This window comes from Dama dama, chromosome 5 (genome assembly GCF_033118175.1).
Source record: "Dama dama isolate Ldn47 chromosome 5, ASM3311817v1, whole genome shotgun sequence".
Lineage (NCBI taxonomy): Eukaryota > Metazoa > Chordata > Mammalia > Artiodactyla > Cervidae > Dama > Dama dama.
This window is the reverse complement of record NC_083685.1, coordinates 103,766,916-103,776,825: the sequence shown is the minus strand read 5'-3', so window position 1 is coordinate 103,776,825 and position 9,910 is coordinate 103,766,916. Positions and strand designations below refer to the sequence as shown.

Here is a 9,910-nt window from a genome sequence, read left to right as displayed (position 1 = left end):
GCCTGCGGCCCTGGAAGAGCCCCGCTGGGCCAGCAGGGGCAGTGCCAGCCTAGTTCCGTGTCTGCCGCGCACCCATATGGTTTCGCTCTCCCTCCACCCTCCCCCGCCCTGTCCTTATCTTTCCCTCGTCTCCATGGCGACTCACCACCTCGCTCGCCTGCATCCCAGCCTCTGCCAGGGATTCTGGGCTCGGCTCGGCTTGCCTCGTCCCTCCCTCCTCCGGAGCCCTGGTTCCCGCAGTCCTGTCTCCTCCCCCTGGGGTGAGTCCAGAGGCAGCCTCCTCTTTCCCGACTGTCACATCCATTTCCCAGCCCTGCCCAGTCGTCTCCTCCGGGGAGACCACCCTCCCCCCCACCAGCCTCCACCTGCCACAGCCCCACCAGTGCTTCCAGAAGAGTCATCCTCAGCGCTGGCAAGGTCTCTAGGGCCTGTTCTCTGCTCCAGGACCCTTGCCCCCGCCAGCCTCCCATGCCGAGGTCCGCCTTGTCAGTCATTTCCTTTTGTCACCGGCTTGGCAAACAGGCAAGGTCTTGGTCCTGAGATCTGGGGAGGAAGTCGGGGGGCGGGGTGCTGGGAAGAGGTCCCCTTGGGGGGGAATGGGTCTCCAGAGGGGGGATGGGGGCACCTAAAACCCAAGATGAAGATAGAACTCTGGATTCTCTTCTAAATCACATTTTTGGGGTTTTCTCTCCCCAATTTTCTCCAAGGAGAGAAAACGGAGCTTCATGGGGAACAGCAGCAACAGTTGGTAAGTGGAGGGCCTGGCGGCGGGTGGGGGCCATGTGGGTGGGCTGGCTGGGAGCACGGAGGCCTGTCCCAGGGGAGGCAACACCAGGCTGGCTCCACTGGGCTGTGGAGGGAAGGATGGGAAATCAGGTGGGTGCCTCAGGAAGCCGGTGCCAGCTCAGCGCTGGAATCTGCCGAGAGCCATCTGCTCCGCCGCGGGAGCCCCCTTATGTCCGCAAGCCCAGAGTGTTTAAGCCATTGCAGGGAGGGGGTAGGGGTAGGTGACCCCTGGAGGGACCCCTCCCCTCGAAGCAGGAGGTCGTGGGGGTGGATTTCCGTGGCATCTATACCAGACACCGGCACCATCTTGTCTGCCCGCCCCTGCCTCCCTTCCTGGAGGGTTAGAAGCAGGCCAGACCTGGGCGGGAACTTACCCGCGACAGCTCCATCCAGGGTTCCTTGTTTCGGGGGCCCCTCTCACCACTGTCTGGGGTCCCCGCATCCCCCCGCCGCCCCCAGGTCCCATACGCCGTTCCCCAAGCTGGAGCTGGGGCTGGGGTCCCGGCCCACGGCGCCCCGCGAGCCACCCGCCTGCTCTATCTGCCTGGAGAGGCCACGTGAGCCCATCTCGCTGGACTGTGGCCACGACTTCTGCCCGCGGTGCTTCAGCACCCACCGCGTGCCTGGCTGCGGGCCGCCCTGCTGCCCCGAGTGCCGCAAGACCTGCAAGCGGAGGAAGGGCCTGCGGGGCCTGGGGGAGAGGATGAGGCTCCTGCCGCAGAGGCCGCTGCCCGCCGCCGCGCTGCAGGTGCCGGTCTGGACCTGGACGGAGGGGGCGGGGCGGAGGAGGGGGCGGGGCGATGGAGGTGAGCAAGCCGGCCTGAGCCGGGAGGACGGAGGGGGCGGGGCGACTGAGGGGCGTGGTTTGGGGCGGGGCGACTGAGGGAGTGGAGTTTGGGGCGGACAGGCTCCAGCCTGGTGCTCAAGGAGCCCCATCTCTGGGCCCAGGAGACCTGCGCCGTGCGGGCCGAGCCTCTGCTGCTGGTGCGGATCAACGCCTCGGGGGGCCTCATCCTGCGGATGGGCGCCATCAACCGCTGCCTGAAGCACCCGCTGGCCAGGGACACCCCCGTCTGCCTCCTCGCCGTCCTGGGAGGGCCACACTCAGGGAAGACCTTCCTCCTCAACCACCTGCTCCAGGGCCTGCCCGGCTTGGTGAGCGCGGGGCCGGGCGGGGGCTGGGGGACAGGACCAGAGTCCCAGCCGGGCTTGGCAAAGGGAGAAGGGCCGGATGGTCCAAAGCTGCTCTGCTTCTCTGCCCCTCAGGCGTCCGGCGAGGGCGGCTGGCCGAGGGGCGGGGGCTCCGGGCAGGGGTTCCGGTGGGGAGCCAACGGCCTCTCCAGGGGCATCTGGATGTGGAGCCACCCCTTCCTGCTGGGGAAGGAGGGGAGGAAGGTGAGGGGGGAAGGGACAGAGGGGTCCAGGCTGACTCGGGCAGTGTGGGGGGGGCGGGGAGCAGAGAGGGTGGTGGGCAGGAAAACTTTGGGGGCCAGGATGAGAAGGCAGGGTGGGAAGGGGCACGGTCGGGGAGGCACCTGGCAGGCTGACCCATGGCTGGCTCTCTACGCAGGTGGCCGTGTTCCTGGTGGACACGGGGGACGTCATGAGCCCAGAGCTGAGCAAGGAAACGAGGACCCGGCTGTGCGCCCTCACCTCCATGCTGAGCTCTTACCAGGTGAGGCCCTGCCAGCTCCTCAAGGCTCTCTCCACCTTCCCAGGGCCATCTCAGCCCAGCCCGGTCCCACCAAGGAAGGTCATCTTGGCCCCAGAGCAGGTTCTGGAGGCGCCCCTAGGAGGGGGTGACCTCAGGGAAGGCGGGAATGTGGTTTGTCCTAAAGTTTGGTTGAAGGCCCCTAGGGAGGCTGAAGGTCTTGGACCATTCCCCGACCTGCCCTCCACCCCATCCAGGTCAGGCCAGTCCTGCCCCACTGCAGGGTGCAAGGGGTTCCCCCCCGGCTGATCCCTCCTACATCCTGAGCCCCACAGTCCACCTGAGGGTCCTTCCTTGCCGGGGTCTTCCCAGCATCTCCTTGTCGTCACAGCCCCTCCCGCACCTTGTTCTCCTTGGTTGCAGATCCTCACAGCTTCCCAGGAGCTGAAGGACACAGACCTGGAGCACCTGGAGGTGAGGGGATGGCTGGCCTGGGGCTGCACTCTGTCCCTGTGTTGACCATGAGGCAGGGGACTGGGCAGCCAGAATTTAGTCCTGCCCGACTCTGCCCCAGGGTTTCGTGACCTGGAGCAGGGCTGTGGGCTGGGGGCTGAGGAGAGGCTGGAGGGTCCAGGGCTGGGAGTTGGGACGGTGTCCTCTGGGGGCTGGGAGGCACATCCTTGGAGTGGTCCAGTCGTGACCCCTGTGCCCTGTCCCCAGACGTTTGTCCACGTGGCCGAGGTGATGGGCAGACACTATGGCATGGTGCCAATCCAGGTGAGAGCCCGTCTCTGGACTTGGAGCCCAGGCCCTGATGCCCCCAGCTGCTGCTGTCAGCACCGCTTCTCTTCCAGCACCTGGACCTCTTAGTTCGTGACTCCTCCCACACCAGCAAGGCTTGGCAGGGTCACGTGGGCGACGTCATCCAGGTGAGGGAGGGGACGGAGGGCCGGGCAGATGGGGCAGGTATGGGGAGCTAGCTCAGAGTGCTCCCCCTCCTTTAGAAATCGTCCGGCAAGTACCCCAAGGTCCAGGGGCTGCTCCAAGGGAGGAGAGCCCGCTGCTACCTCCTGCCAGCTCCTGGGCGGCGGTGGGCGAGCCGAGGCCATGGAAGCTCAGGCGGTGAGTGTCCCTGGAGCAGGGACTCCCCAGCCTGCCCTCCTCCGGGTGCCTGGCCTGATACCCTCTCTCCTCCTAAAGCCGGTCCTGCTCCGGGCTCCTCTGCATGAGGGATCTCTTCCTCAGACACAGATGATGATGCTGGCCGCCTGCGCGCCTACGTGGCTGACGTGCTGAGTGCGGCCCCCCAGCACGCCAAGAGCCGCTGCCCGGGCTACTGGAGCGAGGGGCGCCCCGCGGCCCGGGGGGACCGACGCCTGCTCACAGGGCAGCAGCTGGCTCAGGAGGTCAAGGTGTGAAAGCCCCCTGGAGCCCCAGACACCCACTGCCCCTGCATCCCGTGACCCCCCACCGCTGTCTCTACAGAACCTCTCGGGCTGGATGGGCAGGACGGGCCCCAGCTGCACCTCCCCGGATGAGGTACGGGGCTGAGGGGAGGACATGGGGGTGGGGGAGGTGGGCCAGACCCCTCTGGATAGAGCCGGGCAACCAGCAGGGGACAGGGGTGAAGGAGGGAGGCAGCCGGGTTTTCCCCTGGACAGATGGCCGCCCAGCTGCATGACCTGCGGACGGTGGAAGCTGCCAAGAAGGAGTTTGAGGAGTATGTGCGGCAGCAGGTGAGCCTGGCCTGCTGGGAGCCTGGGCGTCCTGCAGGAGAGGAGCTGGGCATCGGGCAGGAGGAGCCCAGGCGGGGGTCTGGTGGGAGTTACTTGGCTTCAGGTCAGGCCCCTTCTTCCTCCATCACAGGACGCAGCCACCAAGCGCATTTTCTCTGCACTTCGGGTACTGCCGGACACCATGCGGAACCTCCTGTCGGCCCAGAAGGACACGCTGCTGGCCCGACACGGGGCAACCTTGCTGTGCGCCGGGAGGGAGCAGACCTTAGAGGCCCTGGAGGCTGAGCTGCAGGCCGAGGCCAAGGCCTTCATGGACTCCTACACCGTGCGCTTCTGTGGCCACCTGGCCGCTGTTGGCGGCGCAGTGGGCGCGGGGCTCATGGGTCTGGCGGGGGGCGTGGTGGGCGCGGGCATGGCTGCAGCGGCGCTGGCCGCAGAGGCTGGCATGGTGGCTGCGGGAGCTGCGGTGGGGGCCACGGGGGCAGCTGTGGTCGGGGGAGGTGTTGGTGCCGGGCTGGCGGCCACAGTGGGCTGCATGGAGAAGGAGGAAGACGAGAGGGTGCAGGAGGGGGACCGGGAGCCCCTGCTGCAGGAAGAGTGACCCCTGCCTGGATGCTCCAGGGCTAGATGCTGGGGGGAGGGGCGGACGTGGGAGAGGACTGGGGGTGCTGATCCAAGGGCCCCCATGTACCACACTGTCCTGGGTGAACCGCCCATCCGGGTGGTGACAGAATCACAGTCACCAAGAAACCGAGAGGGCTCAGGGCCGGGAGGGGCCTGAAGAAAGCCTTGGGCTGTTTCTGTCTCAGACAGTCCCAAACCTGCCTCTCGTCCTAGATGAACAGGCCCAGGGTCTCCCACCAAGAGCGTGGCCCACCCTCTGCACCCTAGCTTCTTTCCTGGGACTGCAGCAGGGCTGGGCAGGCGCCATTCTGAAGCCTCCCCTTCAGAGATGGAAGCAGCCCCAGGATGGGGGATCCTGTTGATCAGGATCAGGAGCCCCGCAGAGGGGCTGAGAATGGGACGAGTGCCCCGCCCCCAGGCAGCACACAGTGGCCTAACCCCAGAGCGGAGACTCCTCCCAAAGTTACCCCAGCAGGACGGGGGCCTCCCCTCCTCCAGCAGCCCTGGGGAGCCTGCACGTGCCCTGAGAGCGGGGCCCCTTATGTGTCCCTCGTGGTCGTGCCCTTTGTCCAGCCCGGTCAGTGTCCATGTTCTCTGTGGAATGCCGTCCCAACAACGGGTCAGAGCCAAAGAAAAACACCAGTAGTTGCTGAATTATACCGACAGCCCTCATCGCAGATTCTAGGAAAGTCCCGGGGGGACAGGTCCATGGACCACACCGCCCTCTGAAGCTGGGGGACACCCCTTGGGCCCGTTGGCAGGAGACCTGAATGCAGCCCCATGGCAAGCCCAAGGAGGATGGGAGAGCTCCACGAAGAGCCTTCTAGGCTATTAAACCGCGAAGGATTAACGGGTGCATCCTACGAAAAATAAAACATGTGTGCTTGAGTGTCAGCGTCCCAGTAAATCATTGAAGCAGCTCCAGAGCTCAGCCTCCATGGGACTTTGGGGACTGGGCAGTGAGCCCAGGCACTCCGTGACGGGGATCTGCAGATGGGAAGAGGGGCCAAAATCCAGAGACCTGGGCGCCAAGGGCTTGTCCGCCCACTAGGAGTGGGTCCTGCTCCCGTGGTCTCTCCCACCTCGCTGGCCCTGGAGAAGGTTGTCATTTGGTTTCCATCCGAGGGTGGAGGTGGACAGGGAGTGACTGCTGGAGCCAGAGGCAGGAGGAGCCAGGACCTCTCTGCAGGCCAGCACCTGGCGAGCATCTGCTGCCCTGGTCCTGCCCAGCCCCCACTCAGCAGGACAGCAACTGAGTCTGCGTTGGAACCCTGTCCTTTGCAGATGCAAACCCAGAGAGGGGACATCTTAATTGATGCTGCCCTGGTGGCTGATGGCAGGAGAGCCTCCAAACTCCTGACCCCCAGCTGGTGTACCCCTGCCGAACTGGGAGACTCCTTTAGGGTCAGCTGTGCTTAAATTGAGGTGTCAGGACCAGCTCTGGGAAGCAATGTCGGGAGACAGGCAGAAGGGCGTGGTCTGGGACCCAGCTCCACAGCACAAGTCAGAGAAATCCCGATGGCTGGCCGGGGATGGGTGGGGGAGATGGAGGGCTGGGGTGACTCTGGAACTTCTGGGGTTGGGGCCAGAGGTGAAGGCAGGGCCCAGACTGTGTGTGTTTGTTGAGGACGGTTTCTGGAAGCATCTCCCTGGGTTGTTCTCTTGTTGTCCATTGGACACACAGGCTACAGAGCCTTGCAGGCTTTGGGGCTGGCAGGCTCAGGATGTGGGGGAGTCTCCGAGGAGTCAGGAAGGGAGGGGGCGGTCTAGCTGGAAGCCCCCACCCCTGGGGCTGCAAGGAACTGCAGTGCGCCGTCCCGCTGCTCTCTGGACAGAAGGAGCCTGCCCAGTGGGCGGGCCGGGCGAGCACTCTGTGAGGCCAGATGGATCACATTGAGCCACATTTGCCTTGTGTCTTACAGCTCTTAAAGCATCTCCCCAGAGCCTGGGACCCACACGGGGCATTGAGGACATCAAGGACCCGCTTTTATCAGAAGTTTAGAGAAACGACATGTCTCCATTGAGAAAACTAGTCAGAGATGAGCCGGACCTCGAACACACGATCTCTGATGCCAGATTCCTTGCTCAGGTAAGCCCGCATCACCCCCTCCCCCCACCCAGATCCTGAGATCAGGCCTCTGGGCTCCAAGCCTGGTGCTTCCAACACTGGTTCTGTAGTTCACAAGAACCCAGGGACTGTGTCGAGACCTCGCAGCCTGGCTGGTTCTAACCTTTCTCTCTGGTGAAGGTAACTGATTCCACGTTCCTTGGGTGACAAGCGTCAGGTTAGAGATCTGGCTGGGGACTTAGCCTGAGATGCCTGCTTCTGGAGCCTCCTGGTGCTGAAGCTGGCCACAGAGCGAGGGAAGCTGCGTCCTTGAGCCCCCTCCTCCCACCCTCCAGGTCCTACTCTGAAACCCACGTGCCAGTGTGTGGTATCAGCGGGTGAGGCCTCTGGGAGGGATTAGGTCTTGAGGGTGCAGCCCTCGTGTATGGGGTTAGTGTCCTTGTCAGAGATGAACAGACCCGGCAGGGTCCCCAGCCCCTTCAACGTGTGAGGGCCCAGCCGGCTACGCTTCAGGAAGTGGGCCCTCCCCAGCTGCAACAGCGTGTCCGCTGTCCCCAGGATCTTGGACTTTCAACCCCCTCAAGTGTGAGGAATAAATGCTGCCCCTTCTGTGGATTTTATTACAGCAGTCCCTTTATGTTGACATTGAAAAGAGGTGGTCTTTCTGGGAAGAAAAGTCTCTGAGTTTTAATTCTGGTCAAAAGTTTATTTTGGGCTTCCCAGGTGGCTGAGTGGTAAAGAATCCACCTGCCAACGCAGGAGACACAAGAGGTGCGGGTTCGATCCCTGGGTGGGGAAGAGCCCTTGGAGGAGGAAATGGCTATTCTTGCCTGGAGAATCCCATGGACAGAGGAGCCCGGTGGGCTACAGTCCGTGGGGTCACAAAGAGTCGGACACAACTGAAGCAACTGAGCATGCAAGCAAAAGGCTTATTTAGCCTTTAAAAACATTTGCATACCTATCAAAAGGACAGAGGAAGAATTTGCAAATATGAATTTTCCCTAGGAAAAGTCTTAAGAAAGGGGGCAAAAAGAGCTCTTCCCTTTGATAACCAGGGAAAAATTCAGTCTTACATTTATTCACCCTCCAGATTTTCCCCTTTTGTTGCTATTTTATAGTAATGGGACAGGCTGGGGCCCTGGACTATTTACCAGAGCACTTGTACCTGGAAAAACACAAGGGCACGCACCTGGGGGCAATCATGAACAATGAGCTGCAGAAGGCCACAAACCAACCACCATGGCTGAGGTGCGGGAGCTAAAGCTGGGCGCTGCGCAAGATATCTCTGCGAACCGCCCCACCCAGGGGGCAGGCAGACCGCCCAAGCCACCCCCGGCCCCACCTGCCCTAGTTAAGGGCCCAGCCTGCACCCTAGGAGCCGCAAGGCCACCTGTTGCTTGCTCCCGCTGCGCATGCGGCAGGAGCTCCAATAAGCCTCACCTGAATTTCTTGCCTAGCCTCGTTGATGTCTGTTGATCAAAGAGTCCAAGGACTCGGGTCAGTGCTATAGTTGGTGACCACCCTGGTGGGCCGTCCGTGGGGCCTTTGCCCCTTCCCTGGGAGAGGATGCAGGCACCTCCAGGACCACCGAACAAGCTTCCCTGAGTGGCCGGGACCCCTTGCTTCAGCATCTCCCCGTTTGGTAAGTCTGCTTCCTCACCCTGGGACCTCGGCACCCATGCTCAGGCACAGCTTCTCTCCGCTTTGTCCCGGCCCTCTCCTGACCTCTCTTGTCTCCTCCTCCTGTCCTCTCCTTCCAAGGGGGTGGACGTCGGGCAGCTACAGCTTCTCTCCTCTCAGCTGTGACACCTGCTCCCTCTGGCCAGCGGCGGTCACCTGACGAGGGGCAGACAGGCAGGAGAAACATGTAACTGGCTGGTGTCCAGGCTCCATCACCCCGGGGGGCAGTAGACAGGGTGCTTGGCCCTTTCTGGAAGCGAAGGGACTGGCGCTTGAATCGACGCCCACGGCCCAGGTTGAAACGGCAGCCTCTCTCTCTCAGTCTTTTCTTTCCCTTCTCCCTCCTCCCCTCTCTCCGTCCTCACACCCACACTGCCGTCCCTCTCTGGACACTCCCTGTGGGGTCACATTTTCAAGACCCCCCAGCTCCCGCTGGCAGGAGGGGCATCTAAGAGAGGAGCAGGGCTGGACAGAGTCCTCCAGGGACAACGTGCGGTGATCTCATCTCTCTGTTTCTTGTCTGTAATAGACAGTGTCTGTTGCTGCTACATGTTAAGGCTTGATCAGTGAATTTAAAAGGATCTGTGTTTCATGCGGTTTTGTCTGTCCAGCCTCTCCTGTGCGTTTCTGCTGGGCTCAAATCCAGCATGTGAGGCTTGAAATGCAAGCACAGCCCATGAGGCCTGGGACTCCCGCCTTGGGTGACTTAGTAGGACTTCAGAGAATTAACCTATTGATTAAAATAGAGTCCAAGGGGCTTCCCTGGTCATCCAGTGATTAAGAATTCACCTGCCAATACAGGGGATGCCGGTTCAGTCCCTGGTCCGGGAAGACCCACATGCCATGGGGCAACTAAGCCTGTGCACCAATGACTGAGCCCGTGTGCGGCGACTGCAGAGGCCGAGCGCCTAGAGCCTGTGCCGCACGAGAGAAGAGAAGTGCACCACCACAGTGAAGGGCAGCCCCTGCTCACAAAACTGGAGACAGTTCACCAGCAACAAAGGCCCAGCACAGCCAAAAATAAATAAGTAAATATATATATTTTTAAAAGGAGCAGAATCTATTTTAAAAAAGAAATTAAAAATAAAGAGTTCAAACACTTGGGTCAGTAACAGTAACACTACAATTTCTAATGATCTCTGTTGCTATTTCTACCTTTCTCATATTTTGCAGCCATTGAAATTTTCAGCCATTCTGTAAATACAAAGCCAAGTAATTATCAGAATCCCAATGGGATGAATTAGAGAAGTCAGTACAATACATGATTTGAGGAGAAATCTTTAATGCATACCAGTGTTAAACACTCAAATTCTTGATTATGTGAGGGAGGAAAAAGCATCTTTTCTTTTGCTGTATATTTGTTAA

At 61.4% G+C, this 9,910-nt stretch overlaps 1 protein-coding gene across 4 annotated transcripts; it reads left to right on the top strand.

Moving 5' to 3' along the window:
* Window positions 1-342: 342 nt before the first annotated feature.
* RNF112 (ring finger protein 112) lies at window positions 343-9,553 on the top strand. 4 transcript variants are annotated; one of them, XR_009692996.1, is made up of 17 exons: window positions 343-522; window positions 708-748; window positions 1,246-1,534; window positions 1,735-1,941; window positions 2,053-2,181; window positions 2,357-2,461; window positions 2,861-2,911; window positions 3,158-3,214; window positions 3,292-3,366; window positions 3,442-3,559; window positions 3,683-3,849; window positions 3,923-3,976; window positions 4,099-4,173; window positions 4,304-4,498; window positions 6,720-6,886; window positions 8,323-8,507; window positions 9,347-9,553. XR_009692996.1 is itself a non-coding variant. In XM_061143618.1 (14 exons), the coding sequence occupies exons 1-14, from the start codon at window positions 469-471 to the stop codon at window positions 4,772-4,774; spliced, it is 1,887 nt and encodes a 628-aa protein (XP_060999601.1). In that variant the 5' UTR covers window positions 343-468; the 3' UTR covers window positions 4,775-5,685. The 4 variants fall into 4 exon arrangements, 3 of the variants coding, with proteins under 3 accessions (XP_060999601.1, XP_060999600.1, XP_060999602.1); XM_061143618.1 differs by lacking the exons at window positions 6,720-6,886; window positions 8,323-8,507; window positions 9,347-9,553 and having other exon boundaries at window positions 3,689-3,849; window positions 4,304-5,685; XM_061143617.1 differs by lacking the exons at window positions 6,720-6,886; window positions 8,323-8,507; window positions 9,347-9,553 and having other exon boundaries at window positions 4,304-5,685.
* Window positions 9,554-9,910: the final 357 nt, after the last annotated feature.

Excerpts from the sequence above, each read along its gene's own strand:
- RNF112 (XM_061143617.1), top strand. The coding sequence starts at position 469 with ATGCCGAGGTCCGCCTTGTCAGTCATTTCCTTTTGTCACCGGCTTGGC. Across the intron at positions 3,215-3,291 it reads ATGGCATGGTGCCAATCCAG|CACCTGGACCTCTTAGTTCG; the intron begins GTGAGAGCCCGT and ends CTTCTCTTCCAG. Across the intron at positions 3,367-3,441 it reads ACGTGGGCGACGTCATCCAG|AAATCGTCCGGCAAGTACCC; the intron begins GTGAGGGAGGGG and ends CCCCTCCTTTAG.